At 36.5% G+C, this 20,482-nt stretch overlaps 1 protein-coding gene across 1 annotated transcript in view; it reads right to left on the reverse strand.

The window, feature by feature from the left end:
- Nucleotides 1-1,647: 1,647 nt before the first annotated feature.
- LOC100544646 (polyphosphoinositide phosphatase) overlaps nucleotides 1,648-20,482 on the reverse strand; it is a gene marked incomplete at its 5' end in the record, with an annotated part of 30,221 nt that continues 11,386 nt past the window's right edge. The window contains 7 exons of the mRNA XM_019613553.1: nucleotides 1,648-1,734; nucleotides 3,384-3,579; nucleotides 8,770-8,853; nucleotides 9,670-9,817; nucleotides 10,411-10,469; nucleotides 12,988-13,126; nucleotides 18,540-18,706. Of these exons, the coding sequence (XP_019469098.1) occupies nucleotides 1,648-1,734; nucleotides 3,384-3,579; nucleotides 8,770-8,853; nucleotides 9,670-9,817; nucleotides 10,411-10,469; nucleotides 12,988-13,126; nucleotides 18,540-18,706 (880 nt within the window). The remainder of the gene's footprint in view (nucleotides 1,735-3,383; nucleotides 3,580-8,769; nucleotides 8,854-9,669; nucleotides 9,818-10,410; nucleotides 10,470-12,987; nucleotides 13,127-18,539; nucleotides 18,707-20,482) is intronic.

Raw genomic sequence — 20,482 nt, forward strand, 5'->3', positions numbered from 1 at the left:
AAAAAAAGAAAAAAAAGAAAAAAAAAAAAGCTTCAAATATATGATAGTCACTGTTGTTACACATTAGAAAACAAACAAACAAACAAAATGCACAGAAGCTCATTTCAACGCATGCATTACAGGTATTCTCTTTAACATATTCTGTTCTTCTGAGGTGACTTAGTTCCCTTGAACATTTTTTCAAATCCCATTAGTGCTCTTGACTGATCAGGTGTTTGAAACATGGGTTTGTTAAGTTAATATAATCGACTGGCACTCCTGGTGTCTTGCATAAGCAACTCCTCTCTTGGCAACAGCATTTGCTGTTTTAGTTCATCTGAAACTGAAATCATTCTAGTTCAGTTTTGGTTAATAAAATTTCAAAAGGTTCAAACTCATTTCTGACTCAGGAGAAGAAGATTTGGACCAGGATCTGTTTGGCTTCATTGTAATTCTCCGAAATTGAGAAGTAAATATGAGAACAACAACTTAAACACATGTTCTTAAAACAACCACCACATAGCCTGTACTCTATGTGGGGTTACAAAAATTCAGAACCAGTGCTCCTGATACTACAGAGTCACTGTATTTTACTGGAGAAACACACTAGTAATTTACTCGTTGCTCTGTGGGAGTTGGCCATCCAAGACACCTGCGGACACAGTAACAACAACTACATATAGTACAAAAGTCCAAATTACCCTTGAAATAGAAGCAGAAGTATCTGTAGCTGTAAGAATTTAGTTGGAGGGGGGAGATGATATCTTGATACTTACACAGCCCCCATCTCCAACTGCTCACAGTAAGCCAGCAGCTCCTGAGAAGAACCTGCACATGCTGTGCGGCACGCTGCCTCACATTGTAGCAGTTTACAACAAAGTGCAGGAACTGAGTGGGAATTTGCTGGACCACCTGAAGAGCCATATTCTGTCCTGCAATATGCTCTACCTTACTCTCATTTCCTGTATGTATGGTCCAAGATCACAAAATCATTTATTAAGAATAAGTGGCAGCATGATGCAGTTCAAAATGAAGAGCACATTATTACTATACTTCATGCTATATTACACCCTCAGCACATGTATTTGTACGCTGCTATTACATGCAACTTTGATAATGGCAGCAGCCAAACTTTCTCCTGTCCTCTCCTGAAACCCACTGTAGAAATATCTGTCACCTGAATATCCGTGTCCCTAAAGTGAGTTACCTACTTCCTCTGACTATTTCATCAGTTTTACTGCCCAGAGCCAATACCAGGAATATTTCTAGGAATACATTAAGTGACGGATACTTCTACTGAAGTATCTTTCTTTTAAGTTCCATGCTGCATTTGAAGACAGTGGCATTACTTCCACTGAATTCAGAGTTGAAACAGACATCTAGTATGATTTTAAAAAACAACAGTATTTGGATATAACCAAATCACAGAATCAAAGAATCACCAACATTGGAAAAGACCTATGAGATCATCCAGTCCAACTGTCCACCTATTATCAACAGTTCTCATTAAACCATGTCCTTCAACACAATGACTAAACATTCTTTGAACACCTCCACCACCTCTGGGCAGCCCATATGTCTAAAATAAAAATACAAATATGCTTCATCAAAAGAAGCACCTTTGACGAAATTTCTCAAATCACCTTTTAATTATTACAACTGGAAATCTCACCTAGCATATATTGTGATATCATCTTCAGAAGGAACATCCGAAAGGTTAACTCCATATACGTCTTTAGTAGACTGAACTACATTCTGAAACATAAGAGCAAAGACTCAGACTGAGGATAAGTAGTAACTTCTAAACACAAGTCTGCTTTCAAGAAAGAAGTTATTTCCAAATCTGAAAATTCAAAAGCGCAGGCAAAACCAAACAAGTTTCGCATATACACAGTAACCTTAGCTTGTGCAAGCTGCATTAAATAAAAATCACTTACTAAGAAGTTTCTTCAAGACACTTGTCCAATAAAAAGGTAAAAGATTCTTGAAAGATATCCCATCAGAAAAGAACAAGATATCAAGAATTTATATTAATAGAGCACTTAAAAATGTATGTATTATGTTGAAATTCAATAAAGAAAAAACTGTATTAGTTCAGAACTTGCTCCCACATTTGCTTTCATATTTCCTTTTGTCAATTCTGAAATAACTACAGTCTTCAATAAAATAGAAAACTATTTTTATTTTACAAGTTACATTGTCTCTCAGACAGCTATAATAAGGAGACAATGACCATGAATACCTCATTATTGTCAGTGTTAACCTAAGGGGTTACTGATAAGGCACATGCAATTGCAAGTGTATCAACTATAAAGATAGATAACTTTCTTCTAGTTCAAAACAGGAGAACTAGACTGAGTCTAACTGAATAGGTAATTCCTTTTCAGCAATTTCAATGAGCAATAATGAAAACTAGCAATGTAAATTATGAGAAAAATTTGATGCATGAAAAGGTGCAGTAAAATAGAAAATATGTCTTCATCTGCATTAACAAAAATCAGAACAATTCCTCCAAATGTAAGCCATTAAAAGCCAATGCTACCTTATATTTTGTATTTAAATGTATCTTTCATGTAGCCATCTTAAAATTCTTGAAGACATACCTTAGGTATCAGTGTTAAAATGTACTCAATACACAGAAGGAAAATCTGAATTGAAATATCTTGTTCAATTGTTCAATGGTAAGAATCATGAAGAAAATAGGGTTGGATTTCTGTTAAAGCAATAATCTGTAAACAACCCGAATTGCTGGAAAACCTGTACTCTGTTTTTCTGACATAATGGAAGTTTTCAGATAACACTGTACTTCAACAGAAATAAATGCACTTCTACTGGTCTAACAGTTAACCCAAAATCTCCAAAATTAATACCACACAATTTCATAGTTATTTTATTGTAAGTGTTTATTTATTTATTTATTTCCTAATTGAAACTATTTGATAGGGAACAATTTAAAACTCTGCAGATAAATCAGGGCGTGATTTAGTCAGACTGAAGGCAGAGCTCAGGACCTCAGATCCATATTGTGATGAGTCAAAGCATGATAAGGGACAATGATCAGAAGTATACGACCACTTTGAACTAACCACTATCATACAATACTACCATAGATATATTTTGTACAGACTACACTTGACCTTAGCACTTTCAAGTGCTGTAAGTATACAACATTGTTTTTCATTCTTTATAAATGCTATTTTCCTCTTTAAGCTATGTAAAATATGAAGACTCTTACATAACAGTAAGAATAGCAAAGTTTTATAACCAGTTTTGCTAATATCTTTCAGAGATCATTTTATTTCTCTGCCTTACTTCTGTTTGTTCTGTACTTCTTGCTGCTTATAAAGTAATAAAAAATGTGAATTTTAAATTCATGTTTTCTTGCATACCACAATATTTCTTACCTCAGTGATCTTGGTGTTATCTCCTGCATCAGTCACCTTTACCGGGGTAGAACGTTGAGAAACAGCACCTTCTTCTTCTTTGTCTGTCCCAGAATCATCTTCAGAACTACTTGACACTGCCTCCTCACTTGGAGGTGGAGGAGCACTAGCAGCAGTTTTGCGCTGCAGCACAGTTTCTTCTCGATTACTTTTGTTCCTATAAAAGATAGAGAGTATTTATGAAATTAAGAGGACATTAATTGTAAGTATTTTAAATTCCTAATTTTGGTTACTGGCTTACTAGGGGAGTTCTATCCTGTGGAGCAACTTGTTGCTCATCTTTTGAATCCCTTAAATGATTTAATTTTCTTCAATCTCTTCTTATTCTTGAGCATTTGAAGAGTGCTCACAGGATTATGCCAGCTTTTCTCTACAAATTCTCCATCTCTTTACTTAAATCCTTCCCCCGTACTGTGATGTTAAAATGTATACACAAAAATTGAGACATAACATCTTTAGTTTTGTTCCGGAAAAACATATCTCTTGCTGACTAAAATTATGTACTTTACTAACTCTCTTATTCTCCAGCCTCTAATCTTCATCAAAAACTTACTTTTTTCTCCCCTTCCTTCTCTATACCTCTTCCCCTCAATTCAGTTCTCCCTCACTGTTTCCTTATGGGGCGTATATTTCTCAAGTTAAAAATTTTAGTCAATAAAAAGAGACTTTTTGGTAAGAATTTGTAAAGATGCAGCATCTATATTTTAGTAGACTAACACAGGAACTAACTGTGTTAATGCTCTGAAAGATGTGCATTACTTTACCCATCAGAAGTTGCATCACCCTTACATCCACTACATCTTTTCCTACTGGCCATATGCATGCCCCTTCACCTCAGAAACCACCACAGCCTTTCCAAGAACTCTGGAGGAAGAGGGATTGGAAGGCAGATGGTGAATGTGTCAATAGACAAATCAGGAAGACCCTGTGATGGTGTGTTCCCCCTGCTCACTCCTTTCTCCCCTTGGTTTCTTCCCTCAATTCTCTTTTTCAGCCTGGCCTTGCTCACAAGGCACTGCACAGGAAGACAGTGAACAACAGTACTGCCAACACTCTTGCTACAACAGATTAACAACCATAAATCTGTCTCAAAATGGGGGCTGATGGCAGACCTCTGGTTCAAAAGCCGAGGACCAATTAAGCCTGCACCTAAAGGTGACCTACGACTACAGGGCAATCATCCTACCCCCATAAATAGCGAGGAGCCCAAGAGCACCCTTTGAGCTCTCCTGCATGGCAACTGGCTGCACATCATCTCCCCTTGGGCAGGGATGCCTCTTGAGGTTACTGCACAGAGAACACTTACACCTTGACATCAAGGCTTCTTGCCAATACAGATCCTTGGTAAGTGACTAATTGTTTTAGGTTTTGTTAGCCTTGCTAAGATCACATCTTAGATTGACTGTAAGCTCTGTTAGCTTTGCTAATTGACTGCACCCACACAATCCTGTGGACATAAACCACTGATCAAGTCTGGGACTAGGAGTGGATTCAGCTGCACCAAGGCTACTTCCCTGCGTGGTTCAAGGAGCTTTCTAGCAAGGGAGTTCACTCTGAACCTTGTTACTCAACAGGAGGGCCTCTTGTATGCATATGTTTAGCCCTATCTTCTATGTAACTGTATCCAGTCATCTGGAATCTTGATAAGTTCATAGATTCAAAGAATAGCTCAGGTTGGAAATGACCTTAAAGAACCTAACCATACTACCCTAACTCTAACAATCCTCCGCTAAATCATATCCCTGAGCACCACTTCCAAGCAATTTTTAAATACATCCAGGGATGGTGACTCAACCACCTCCCTGGGGAGCCTATTCCAGTGCTTAACAACCCTTTCAGTAAAGAAGTAGTTCTTCCTGATATCCAATCTAAACTTACCCTGGTGCAGCTTGAGGCCATTTCCCCTTGTCCTGTCACCTGTCACCACTGAGAAGACACCAACCCCAATCTCACTGCAATCATCTTTCAGGTATTGGAAGAGATCAATAAGGTCTCCCCTCAGCCTCTTCTTCTCCAGACTAAACAGTCCTAGTTTCTTCAGTCTCTCCTCATAGGGCATATTCTCCAAGCCCTCCAAAAGCCTTGCTGCCATTCTTTGGACCTGCTCCAGCACCTCAATGCCCTTTCTGTATTGAGGTGCCCAAGTTGCTCCCTTAGTTACAATTAAACTTTGTTAAATCACTATACTGCCTCCATATTATATCAAAAATATATTCTAGCTTCTCTCCTATGAGTGCAGATGTTTTCCATCCACGATAGATTCTAAAAAGCAAAGTATGATAAGAGGCTTTGATGATAATATGCAGGTGGGTGAAAATGGTAGTTCAGGTTACAGCTCTAACGTTCTCAGCAGCAAAGGCATAGAGGTCACTAGTGTCACTTGAGTTCCACCAGAGCTTTCTATGACTATCAGAGCTTTACATTTGCAAACTCATACAGTGATTTATCTCTGTACTGAATTAGCTAAACTTCCCATGTTTTAGTTACACATATAAACAAGAGGCCTCACAAAGGTTATTGATCTGAGACCGCCCCTCACTCCATCCTAAGTACATTAATGCATGAGAATTCTCAAAGCTAGAATAAACACCTTAGAGGGAAAAAAGTCACAGAGGTAAGTTTATTTTCAGACTCAGCAGTAACTGACATCTGCTTAAAGAAAAACATACAGAAAGTTACAAATACTGTATTCTCATCAGAAAAAATTAAAGAGGTTATCTTCTCTGCTTTTCTAAATGAGGTGAAGATTGCAAGAAAAGCAGAATGAAGCAAGTAGCCAAACACTAATAAGAGTGATATCCCCATCCCACTGCCAACACACACACAAGAAAAGGCCAAGTAGTAATTGTCTTAGGGACACATGAAAACAGACTACTAAATCTTCCAGAAAGATTACAGTAGATCAGAAGATCTTGAAACAATTAAAATTCCTAGAAGCCCTTTAAAACAAAAAAGAAAACTATTTGTTTCAGTTTTAATTTAAAAAACTGCAAAGTCTATGCAAAGGAGTATAGCAAACTGTTCACACAGTAGGTAGAAAACTTGGTCTGCTTGGCCAGACAGATAAGCCTAATGGAATATGAATCAACTTAATGAAGAACACAGCACTGACATCTTTCCTTTGACATGTACTTTGCATTTTGTGGGAAATATCAAGCCCTGTGCTTTCAAATAGCTGTAGTGAGCTTCCCCAAATAAGAAACAGCACTTATCATTACCGACATGGGAAACAGAGGAAAGTAGGACGAGATTCTATGCATATGAAGTAGACTCTAGTAAACCCTAGTGTTAGGAGGGCAACACTACAATCTAATCAGTATCTCCGAAGCAAGTCCAAACACACAGCAGTATGTGCAATTTCAAAACAGGAATTCAGGACTACAAATATAACTCCTAGATACTGAGATGGAGATAAATGGCAGTTCCTTATGTTTATTCAGATTGAAAAAAGAGCTAGAAGAGGATCATAATGGATTTGGTATACTCAGTATTGTGGAGAAGCTTTTATTGAAGAAGATACGTAGATATGGGTAAAACATTATTTCTTTTTCTGATCAAGAACCAGTAGCATCATCTCTACACAAAGGCTTCTAGTACAATGGAGGAATCAAACAGGAGGGCATGGTACTGCAAAATTTTGACCTATTATAAAACAAATGTAATTCTGGTATCACAACCTGATCAGGACAGTTAGGCACGTGTCCCACATACCTAAAAAAACAGAGAATTCCACTGATAAATGCTGTGAATCTACTGATGTAAGTAGTACCATAGTACAAGTAAGGGTGTTTGGGACTTAAGAAAAGCAATCATAGCACTGCGTTATATAGTTCTTAAAATCTAAAGGTTTTGTTTTTGTTTTTTGGGGGTTTTTTGTATTCACGTCCTCTTTAAAAATAAGTGTATTCTTGCATTTAGTAATAAATTCTCTCTCTCACATAGGCATCTCTAAGGTAAGGTAGAAGTCTTAAGCCACATTTTACTACAGCGCACAAGCCAATGCATGGCAAACCTTATGAGATATACTCAGGGAGTCCTGGAACATGACTTCGACACAGCTGACTATCCTACCACAATCCCTCAAAATCACAGCAGAGAGCTCAAGAAAAAGCTTGAGAAAGATATAAAAGATTAAGAATTTCATGCTGTATCTGGAGATAATTTAGTGCAAAATACCAACATTATTCCAAAGGAGAAGAATGAAGCTTGACTTCAAAAGCACCCACACTTTCAGAGTTCTTTGGAGAAATGAATTGAATAACTATAAACAGTCTTTCTGTTTATTTCCAGGAAACATTATTAGAATTAAATCACGCTCTACTAGTGATAAACCCAGACCACTCAACATTTATTAACAGTGAGTCCCTCAGGATCAAAGCATGACAGATGTTATTTATGAGACAGGCAAATTTTATAGCTTATAACAGAGTGTTAAGTTTTCAGAAGAACTTACTATATTGTGATGGCACAGGTTTAATCATTACTGATAAAAGGTTTCCTTAATATGAGGTATCTAAGGAAGAATGAAGTGGTTCAGGAATAATCCTCACAGCCCTTATGTGATATTGCAAATCAAACAAAACAACAGAATAAATAGAATAACAAAGCAAGATCAGGATTCAAAAACAGCTAAATGAGACATTCATTTGTCTCAGTAACTGTTTTGAAATTGTTTTATATCAATTTATAAATTTTATACAAATGTTTTAATAAATATTTTTCTGTAACACTTTTAAATTTTTAATCAAAGACCAAGAGGAAATTGGCAGTTACTGCTGTTTGAAGACAGTATCTGTATCTTTTAACAAGCCAGCTTAATGAAAATGAACGATAACTTAAAGAAGCATTTTAACGTTTTTTATAATACAACAAAACACATGATGTTTGACAAGTCTCTCAGACGTAAGGTTTGAATTTTGAGAGGTCTTGTATGAAGTGGTTGGACTTCATTATCCCTGTGGTTCTCTTCCAACTTGGGATATTCTATGATATTATGTTCTATTTATATGAGATTTATTCTCCTTTCTTTAATAAAAAAAAAAAAAGACAGTAATGGTACCAGGAGATGACCAAATTTGAACAGCTTCTGTATCTTCATTCTAGATAAAATTACCTTACAGGTCTCACTTAAGTAGAAAAGATTAAACAAGCCTGAATAAAGAATTCCCAGCATCAAGTACAAAACTAAAATTAAGTATGATTTTCAAAGTGTACATTTCCACAGCACTCCACCAATGATTTTTTTAATTTCCCATTTCGCAGAAAACATACTGCACACAGTGTTCAATGCTTTCATTACAATTTCACTATTATTAAATCAGAACAAAATTTGTTATTTCTAACTTACCCCAGCACTGATTTTCCAGTTTCATCAGGTTTACGAACAGTAAATGGACTTGGATCAATCCCCATATTCTTAGGCATAAAATCCCTGGCAAAAGAGGAAATAAAATCTCACTGTAAGAAGAGTTCAAAACAAAACCAAAACATCTTTTAGAAGAGCCAATTCTAACATCTACCTTTGAGTTAAAAAACATGCATGAAAAACAAATTAATCATTAGAAGTTATGTAAAACCCCTCAGTATTTCAAACATTCTCAATGGCACCATTTAGCTTTGTGAAGCAGCTGCAAATTTTGCCACTTGCCAAAGAGGATAGAGCAATAGCATACTCCTGTACTGAAAAAGTCCTGTGACTCATATACATTGTTTTCAAAACGCTGCCAACACTCAAATTAGGTCAAAAAGCTACGTGAAACATAATCTGTCTGGAAGTCATTAGCTAAAGCGTGATTAAGATTATGCTTAGAATATCTGTCTGACTGCTGCCAACAAAAATTATCAGGCCAGCTCTAAGAACCACATGGACTGAAATAAGCAGTTGTAAAATTCAAGCGGAACAATTACAAAGCAATTGCTTTGGAGGTACCTTCCGCGACCTAACGAATCCACAAGGAAAAGTCCATTTCTCAGCCTTCAAATGCCTAAACATTAGACACTCTGCAGTGGAAAATAATTTTAAATTAATTAAGTGCTATCTTGACAGAAGTTTGGAGCATTGCTGAGCATTGCTTTTCCGTTTTAACATTATGATTTAACTTCCAGAATTTTGCTAAATTTGAGGCTTAAAAAAAGAAAAAATCTAGCATGTTACCCAGGTTTAAGCAAATAAATCAACTACACATTTAATTCACACCAGATCTACTTCCAGTTAAGCGTTTATAGTTCCAAAACAACCCAAATATACCGTGTAGAATTGGTCATTGCTAAGCAGAAGGTCTCATCAAAGCTGCTCAACTCATATGGCCGAAAAAACTCATTATGGATATCAATTTCCTCTTCATACTTGTGGAATTTCTTCACTGTTAATTTGCGTCTGTTTTCAGCACATGTCACTGGGGAAAGGAAAAAAATAATCCTCTTTACCAACTATGACTGACTCTGCAGTAGTCTGATTACCTAGCCACCCTACTCAACGTTTTTCTATAGCCATAGTCCATCTAGGACAAGAAAATATGATACAAAGGAGATCCAGGGCACATCTTTAATAAATGCATATTATCAATCATCGTAAATTGATGTCTCTTGCTGAAGAAAATTCCTCATAAAATATTCTCCAAAGTAACCCAGAGAAATAAGACACAGTAGCTAATCCTTATCTGCAGCAGAAATATTACCACCAACATAGACTATAAATAAATTTTAACAAGAAAGGAAAGAAGGAAAAAAGAATGATGTTTGTCCTGACACACAAACTTATGGAGGTCAGGTTTTAGCCACATTCTTGTATTACTTAATTCTTCAACTCTAGAGTTAGATATCTCTTGTATTCCGCATCCCATTGTTCATCCCATTGTTGAGGAAAAAATACACAGTATTTAACAACTTTTTTTTTTTTTAAAAGGATTTGAGATCTAAAAGAGTTACAAAGCATTACTGACTACTACTTCAAGATACTCTTAAGGCAAGAAGCAAATACAGTTCCTACCTTCATCAAAAGGAAGAGGTAAATGCTTTAGCACACCTGTCGTCCACCAGTAAGTATAGCTGAATGGGAAATACAGACACACAATTGATATAGATTTCATCTTGCATCCAATCTAAACATTTGCACATAGCAGTTACTCAGCCATACCGAGTCACACTGGTAAACATTTCCTTATAAATCAAATGTGAGAAGAAGTAAAGAATTATCCTCAGATGGATGCTCTCCACAGATTCCTACCCTACAACTTTGCACTGAGGGCATGAAATATAACCACATGAAGTCCAACTCAGAACTGAACTAAGTGTATTTTCAAGTGCCTTACCTATAGTATAGAAAAATTAAGCTCCTAGAACATACTGAAAGTGTCTGGAGAAAAAAAAAAACAACAAAAAACTCACAAAGCAATATGGTAAGCGTAAGCATACTTAGTATGTTTTGTTTTTGTTTTTTGTTGTTTTGACCAGAGCAAGAAAGACTCCTAACTCTACCCAATCACTATTTGTTATTTCCTAAAAATTAGGAAAAGAGTATGAAGAAACAAAAGCCATTTATCATAATAAATAAAACTAGAAGATCCTTAAAGCAACTCACTTCTACACATGGAAATACGTTTTAATGTGACAGCTGTCCCAAGTATAAGAACTGCATGTTGTTATAATTAATAACAAAAAAGTGGGCCTGCAATCTTATTCAATATTTCTGAAAAAAAACAACAACAAAAAACAACAAAACAAAACCACCAAAGCAAATGAAACTAGCATTCATAAAACAAAGCACTGTTAATCTTTCATTCATATTTGCATGTTTTCATTTTTCTCAAATACACTTCAAAATTTTCTCTATGCTACTCTGACAGTCTCTGTTTCTCCATTATTTGGGCTTAAAATATATTTACTTATTGTCACTGATTTTATTTCAAACATATGCACATTCACAATGTTGTAAGGGCCTTAATTAGAGAATATAGCAGTTACCTCCACCTGATAACAATGTAGCTGTCTGGAGCAGAAACAACATGTGTACTGTGGTGCCCAGAGATTGACTTGTTAGTGGGACTCCACAAACTGTGCTGAACAGGCAGGGCAACATATTCCAGTCCTAGCAACTGTGAATGTCCTGAACAGAAAAGAATGAGTTATGTACGAAAGGCCCATCTCTTGATGAAGGACTACATCAGGTCATGCAAGCAAGCTAGTTTTTCCTTTCCTGCAGACCTATCTGGTCTTGCTGCTTGCACAAATGACAAGTAATGTGACTAAAGAGAGCCTCTCTTTCCATCTTCACTATCCTCTCATGTAAATCACAGATAATATAAAAGTAACATGTGAAACTCATGAAATCTTTTATTTCTGATGCAGTGGCAAATACAATATAGGAAAAGCAGAAACAGTCAAATAAGCTTTCAATTGCAGGAAACAACATCTTTATTCTCTTTCTATATCCTTGTTTTCATTATGAGATTTCATTATTTCCTTAGCTGCTCTACCAAAGGACTCTATTACATAGACAGGAAGTTATCTGAAGACCTTGCAATATAGTTTAGTAAAAACAAACAATATTTTTTCCTTGCTATCTGCTTATTGTATTTGGTTTTCAGCTTAATTCAATGACATACAATAACGTCCAGAACCAGTTATGTGTTTCTCATGTCTAAACTAGCACCCAGTTGCATTACTAACATGAGCTAGCATCAGCAGAAGGAGAAAAGGATGGGAATTTAGAAACTGTCGTATCACATGCTGACAGCCACATGCATTAACGGAATAAGCAGTCAACCAGGACAGAGTTGGACTCTCCTCCAGACAAAAATCCAAATGCAGATATTCACACCTACCATTTGTGATATGGAACTCACTGAATGAACAGAAATATAAAGCAACAAAATTCATAAAACAGATGATGTAGTAACAAGTCTAGTACTGTCCTTAGCCTTAAAACGGAAAGCCCTTTTTAGACACTAGTATTTACAATCCTTACTGAAACCATTTCACGTTCCATCACTCTAAAAGTTACTCTATAATTTTTGTGCTTTAGCTCTATTATTTCTGTGTACCACTGCACAACTACAACAGAATGTACAATGAAAAAAACACAACAACATCAAAATAGGGCAGACATGGTTGAAAGGAAAGTAACAAATAACAGGCTTCGTGGCAAACACAGCTGCAGACTAAGGGCACTGCATGAGAATATAACCAAAGTTTGTACTAATAAAAACACCAAATACAATACTGACTTAATAAATCTAACCATCAAAAAGACATCTATACACAGTTTAATAGAACAAAGATAGCTGTACTTCCGTAAAATTGTGAAGTATTTCACACTGCAGGACAATTTTGTATTAAATGAGACTTTTTCTTCAACGCTAAAGGAAATCCTTCATAACACCAGTGTCCAACATTTTTAGTAATTTCTTGAAGAAAGTTATTTCTTTTATTTTTTTCAGTGCTTGCAAAAGCTTAAAATTCATTAGTTATTTGGAAAAAAAGTTTTCAACATGCTGATTAAATTATTTGGTTAGCAGCATGCATCTTATTAGAGCGACACCCAACAGAAACCAGAACATCAAAATACCTTCGCCTGGTCTGTGACAGACTGAGGGTGTTCTTGTGATGCAAATAGAAATCAGTAGGAAGTTCCCAGAGATGAGGCTTTCCTTCCATAGGCTTGAATACTCCGAGGAACAGATTGATAGATTCTTGCCTGTCTGCATCTGTTAGACAAGACATACAGTTAATGACATGCAGAGCTCAAGCCCACCAAGGCATCTGCTTACTTGTTAGACTTTCTCCTCACACAACAAACATATAGTTCCTAAGACTCCTACAGAGACCTCTGGGCTTCAAACCTATCAAAACTTCATTTGGACCCCACTTTCTGCCATAGTGCAGTGCACATGCAGCTGGTTCCAGGTCTTTCCTTGGCTTTTCTAACAAAGAAGAGACAAAAGCTCTGCCTTGGCAGAAGTAAGACTCAGTCTCCCCCTTGCTTCTATGTGTATACGCACAAAGGATGTGAATGTATTTTTGAATGTGTCAGGGCATGCGACCTATCCTGATGAATTTACTGCATACCAAAAGTTCCGTTACAGAAGGCTCAGGTAGTCCTGAAATGTGGTGGAAGCCCAATCCTTGGAGACATTCAAAGTCAGGCTGGACTGGGCTCTGAACACCCTGATCAGGCTGTAGGTGTCCCTGTTCATTGTAGGGGAGTTGGACTAGATGATCTTTAAAGGTCCTTTCCAACTCAAATGATTCTATGATTCTACGAAAGGCATGTTAATTAAATCAAACAAGAACCAATGCAAATGCACAAATTTTCATCAGTACATATAAATTATGAGATTTTGGGGTTTGTTTTGAACAATGCATAGTAAAATGATTAAACTTCATTAATACCTTTTAAAAAAAGTTTGAACTTTTTCCTTATAGACTGAAATTACCAAAAGATGGGTTTCTCTCACCATATTCTAAACTTCATCAAACTACAGAAGGTAAATGCTAAAATCCAGCAGTTAGGTACCACTGCAGATGAAGTGTGACAAATAAAATGCTGTTTGTCTACATTTCTGAAACTTTGCTTGCTATTGAACTGCAGGTAGGATGAATTATAATAGATATGTGAAAAAGTTGGAGTCAGATGAGGGCTTAGGGATGGTGAACCATGATGAAGAAAGCTTTGCAGGCAGACGTAGCAGGAGAGGATGGCTCGTGCAAAATATATCCAGATATGGAGGAATATGTGGAGAATTGAGTTCTAAGTAAGCTCTGATGAATCAGGAAGTGGAAAGCTCCTCTCCATTCTTGTTCGCACTTCAGTATTTATCAGACACAGAATAGTTCACACTAGAAGCACTCTGATGGCACTACTCCATCAGCTCTTTCCATGTTACAGAGATATTAAGAGAGATCAGTGCCCTTTAAGCAACATACTACATCAAATGGATAAACTGTGAAATTTCAGTATACCAAAAAGCAGATAAAACAACAGGCAGAATCCACAAAGCAGTGGGATGACAGCAAGGACAAAGTTGGTTCCCGGTCCACAAAAGCATCAATCAAAACATCCTTTCTCCTAAAATCCCACCATCTCTTCCCTCCACACAACGATGGCTCTTTTTACAGGGAATTAGACACGTGACTAGATGTTCCATGTAGAGTTCCATATAGAAATCTGGTGACAAGATCATAGAAGAGTAAGGAACTTGACAGGATGTGTACATATGGAGGTTAATATTTGGACGTGGTATCTTCTGTATAAAGCAGCCACATGGTGAAACAGGGCAAGGTACAAGGAAAAGGGAAATAAAGCAGAAATTCTGATGCTGCTTGGCTTCCCTTCCCAACTTAGAGGATCTGGCTTTTTCCACCTTTTCTTTCCACTCACATTCCTTCCAGACATTTTTATTGTCCTTTCAGAGCACTTTTCCTAAAGGATATTTTATCTTCTTTCTCACTTCTTACCTTCTCTACTTTCTTAAGAAGATCAACTTACAAATGCTAAGCCTTCCACACACCGATACTCAAAGCACACGTCAGTACTTACGGTTTTCAGGACAAATTATTTTTGAGAAGACATGTCATAGCTTAACTACCTGTATGAGGTTTACATAGCAAGGTTTTGGTAGCAGGAGCAGGCCCTGGGCTGGAGCTGCAACCTGTGGAGAAGAGCCTGTGGCGGGGCAGGAGGGCCCTGTGGGGTAGGGAGCCGTGTTAGAGCAGTGCTTGAATAACTGCAGCCTGTGGGAAACCCACATTGAACGAGCTGGGGAAGGATGGCGAGCAACAGAAAGGACCCCAGATGGAGCAGAGACAGAGGAGGAGCAGCAGAGGCAAAGCATTATGCACAACCACTGTTCCCCTGTGCTGTTCAGGGGAGCAGTAAAAGAAAGCAGATAGGGAAAAGACGTTTTTAGTTTGCTTTTAGTTCTCACCGCAATCTATTGCTACAAATTGGTAATAAATTAATATCTTTCCTAGGCCGAGTGTGTTTTGCCTGTGAAGGTAATGGATGAACAAAATTCTTGCCTTCATCTCACCTCATCTTACTTTTCTCCCTTTTACGGAGTGTGGTGCTAAACAAAATCCAGGAAAGCAGTCTATTTTGTGCATAAAACTTAGAGGAAACCAAAATGGAAAGTAAATTAACAAGAACAAATAGGTTAAAACTAGTGGGATATGGGAACGCTAAAAAGGCAGAGACAAGCCTCCTTTATTCATTTACCATTGTTTCACCTGCCAGGAACAGGAGGTATTCTGAAATTGTTAACTAAATCAGAGCGAAACAAGATAATTCAGTTAAAAACTGTGTCACTACTTATATGACAGATGCTAAAATGAAATAAAACAAAATGAAATTTCTTCTGTGAAAAACAGCTTGAATTTAAACCCAGACCAATTGAATTAACCAATTAATTATCTGAAATGTTCTATGGCAACAGTTCGTTAAAGCATTCTTACCTTTCTTCTGTAGCAAAGAAATGACTGCTGTTAAATGTTACACTGCCAAAGGATACAAACTCTCTTTTGCTTTTATTGTTTCAGCTGAACTGCTGTGTTTTAAATTCAATAGAAATATGGGACATTTATCAGAAAATGTCTCTCCACTGTTTTACTTTTCAACTCAATTTCAATGTAGGTAATAAAATATACCATTAAAAATGTTCTGTGCGTAAGTCCTCAGGCAAGCACAATTACATTTGTGAACATGACTTGGAAAGCAGACAGTTAACTGGAAAGGAGATAATCCTTCCACTCTCCCCACTGTCTTATTTTAAGGTTTGAACAATTTTATGATTTAATTTTGAACAAATATAATGAGAGCTTTTGCCTTTGAAATATTGTCTGGAGAAAAAAGGATATTGAACTTTTCAGATCAATTTTCTTATCTTGATGGAAAATATCTCATTTCAAAAATAAATATATAAGAACGTGTCAATACGCTGTGGAACACAGACAAAAGAGCAAACAGGTTTTCTCACTTCATTGTTAGCATTGACTGTTATAATTATCTACAAGCAATAGAAAGACTGCACCGATTTTTCAAAAGATACTGCAATGTACGTGTATACTAGCACATTTTAAGACCATTTGAGAAAACAGGAACTGAAGGGGCCATGTAATTGAATTAGCCAAAAATAATCTACTGCTCTCAATCTGAATTTGTAACTGCACTACATGACAAATTACTAAATCACGAGAGATTCAACATAATTGGGATTATAAGATCCCATGACTAAAAGGGTATAGTAATTAAGTTTATTTTCATACAACACTAAAAGGTAGTTTACTATGTCCAGCCCTGTCTGTGGATAAACAGATTATTCTAGATTCCAGAAGCTTATTATGCATGTAGCAAATCCAGCACTGAAAAGCACAGTGTCACATTATTTTCTAAGAGGCACAAAGCTGATGTTTTTTCTATTTCCTATTTTTTCAATCGCAAATGAAAGAGAAATAGCAGAATACAACGAATCAGAATGCCTGCCTGAGACGGTCTTGAAGGAACATCTAGTTCTCAAATGGATGACATTCTTATTTCTGGTATAACTTACTTGTTTACAGCCAAGGTAATTCAAACAGCTGAGCACCCAAACTAAACTGCACCCTTTTTTCAAATGCTAGATTTAAAAACATGCATGCAAAAAAAGTCAGAGTTCTTGCCTATGTCCATAGTATTTTTTCAAGTTACCATAAAAATCAACTGTCCCATATTTTCAGGAAGAAAATTTGACTTTCTTCTACGTTTGACTCACTAAGCTGATCTTGAGAACATTTTTAACTCTTCAATTTCTATTACATACGCCACATGTTACAAATTCATAGGTACAAAAAAAATCTACAGGAAACTATCAAGATCTAGGTTCAAACTGCATTTGGTTATTGTTCTTAGAAGCTCAGGCCTTATCTATTGCATTAGTATCTCCAGGCAAATCTCTTTACCATCACATTTTACTTTTTCTCATCTGTTCAACTTAATTAGTAGTGATTATCCTAAGAGCCTTGAGGTCAACAGAGGAATCCACATTCTTAAAAAGTGTAAATTGTCACGTACTTTTTTTTATGATCAACAAACAAAGCAAGAGTGGCTAAGTGGTTTCTCTAGGAGACACTTAGCAGGCCATGTGTGACATTGTGCCGAATCTGATACAATGTATGACTTCAGGTCAGTCACTGACAATTTCTGCATCTGCTACTACTCATAAATAATATTAGTAAGCATTATAAAGAAGTTTCTCACATCAGAAACAAAGAAGTGCAGGCTCACAAACAGGATAGCTCTCGGAGTTTTATTTTTATTTTAAAGGACAGATAATGAGAGCAGAATAGCAAATCAGAATCTTCTTCTAAATCTCAGAAACCTCTGCTTTCTGAGATAACTTGAATAATAAAAAGATTTCTCTTAGTTTATTGCAGTAACACAGTTGGAGATGCCACTTGAACAGCGTTGCTGTTGGGCATGCTGAACAGTGAACCTTCAAATTTCATTGGAAAAAAAAAAAAAAGAGTATGCTAATGTTTTACAGCCTATTTGTCTCAAAAACAGTTTATCTACTTAGTGGGGCATGTTGTCTTTTAAATTTATTTTACTTGCCATTTCTACCACAGATTCAACAGTTAGTAATTTCTACCAATGCAAAACAATTATTTACACGCTTTTTGTTCAAAGTCCCCAGAAATATCACATGCAAAACAAAACATCACAATTTTAAGAAATACTCAATTTGAAGCTTTCTATTTGTGCTTAGAACTTATATTTGCCAGTTTCCTTTTCTTTGTTGAAACCACTCTCTCCACGACTTTAACAGCTCTGTAAGAGTTACCTGCTTCTCTACTGAGCTGCAAATACCTGCAGTGGCAGTTTCAGTGCTCCCTGTGTACAATTGCTAGAGTTCTCATATCTGTTAAATAACTTTGCCAAATAAGGCTGCATGACACAACATGCGTTTGCATAGGATACAGCATAAAAAAATTCCATCAAATCAGAACATCCATTTGATGCCATCTGATTTTACTGAATTATTTTCAAATTATAGTACGGAGAACCACAGCTATAAGATCATGGTAGTGATTATTGAAGCATGATGTTTTCTAAATTACGGCTCAAAAGAAAGCACTGAAATGTACCTGAAAAAGCATTACTGTAATATCTTGAGAGCGTTTGCATAATGTCTTTGGAATGCTGAGTCCATGGAGCTATCTTCCTATAGGTTTTTACCCTGTGGACAAGCTGAGAACCTCCATACTGCAGAGAAAGTGTATCTCCATGATCTTCATATAATTCTTCAAATAATCTGAAGGAGAAGAAAAACGTGACATTTGTCAACCTGCTGAAAAGAGCTTTTAAGAAAGAAAGAAAAGTAACATTCAAAATTGCATTTACAAGTAAAAGCACACCAGAACATTTTAGATACCTTCATACATAGAATTGCTTCACTGCATAACAAGCAATACATTTTCTTCTCCTTTCAGTTTACAAAATAAGTATTTCATTAAAACATGTTATCAATAACTTGTTAACACTGAAATTTAAAACTATGTCTTTATTCAGATAAATATGTGAAAATTATATTCAGTTTTAGTAAGTGGATTAGATAAGTATACTAAGACTTTCAGCAATTCAGAACACATCAGAATGCATTCACTCCACAGAATATGCACTTCGGTAGATTCAGAGAGAAGATTAACACATTGCATTAGCCCATAGGGAGTAAACAAACAGTATATCATCATAAACTAAGGCATTTTAAATATGCCAAATGGGACAGAATGTGCCAATATCTCAAGGCTATGTTTTCTATTAAGTTCACTGGGAATTAAGTTAATGTAACTTTCCAAAAACTACCTAATTATAATGGCTCAAAGGTATAAAAAGAAGTAACATGACTGTGAGAAATGTGAAGGGCAGTCATATACAATTTGCTGGAGCTGAAAAAGTGTGTGGTAAGAGGGTAGAAAGAGTCAGCCATTAAGATAAACAAGAAGAACTAGCCCAAAACAACACTGTTCTCAAGAACCAAGACTCCAAATGGAGAGCTGTCCAAGTAACAAAAAAACCATCAAGAAGCAGTTCTAGCTCAACCAAAACAAGATGATCATCTCAGAAAACAAGGTCAGAAAACAAGGTTATCCCAAGGACGTGGCATCCTGTCTAAGAAAACAGATTCTCAGAAGTGGGCACTAAGGCCCTGCCTGAGTAAGACAATCACAAGTATGACATGTAGCAAGAAGAGGTTGAAACTGCAGTCGAAAGGAAAAAACACCACCCTTCTCCTTGACTTGTAGAAACTTATTTTATGTCAATATGCAGACACAGTAACTAAGGCATATGCACCTGACCTACCATAATACCTAAGAAGGAAGAAGCTGTTCAGGAGTGGAGGAGAGGGCAGAGGACATAAACAACAAACCAACAAAAAATATACCCTTAGGAAAGTTCCCAATAAAGGAGTAGCACTGCATAAGCAACACAAGAACCATCTGACTGAAGTCTTCCTCGAAAGATTCTGGATGAAGAATACTTATGTAAGCAGCAAAACCATTTCCAAAAAGCAGAACACCTGTCCAACAAACCTTCTGCCTAAGGTCAAGTACAAAAAGATCTGCCTAACAAAAAACAAAAATAAATTCACAAATATATGCATAGTATCATGAGCTGTGAATAGTTGCTTGAGAGTGTAAGTACTGCCTGCTTCTTCGGTTTTGGTATGCTTCTTTTAAAACAAGGAGAAAGACAGAAAACCCTTTTCAGCTAAAAGCTAAAAATCCCCATGTGTTCAAGGCAACAACTGGCAGGAGAAAGGAAGATACCTCTCAGAATTTTTTCAGTCAGCCATGGGACACTGAAGAACTGAGTTGCAATGACCTTGCAATAAAGGTTCAGAGGAAGCTGACAACTTGAAATTCATTGAGGATGTTGATCCACTTGATTTGGAAATAATTTGTAGAATTAAATTAACCTTCCATAGCCTCAAACTATTAAGCCTGCAAATAGACAAAGACTAGTCTTCTGTGGAGAGAAAGGTAGTTAAGTGTATACAATCAAATAAGCAGCAAATGTACAAATGGTC

The sequence above is a fragment of the Meleagris gallopavo genome, chromosome 2 (genome assembly GCF_000146605.3).
Source record: "Meleagris gallopavo isolate NT-WF06-2002-E0010 breed Aviagen turkey brand Nicholas breeding stock chromosome 2, Turkey_5.1, whole genome shotgun sequence".
NCBI lineage: Eukaryota > Metazoa > Chordata > Aves > Galliformes > Phasianidae > Meleagris > Meleagris gallopavo.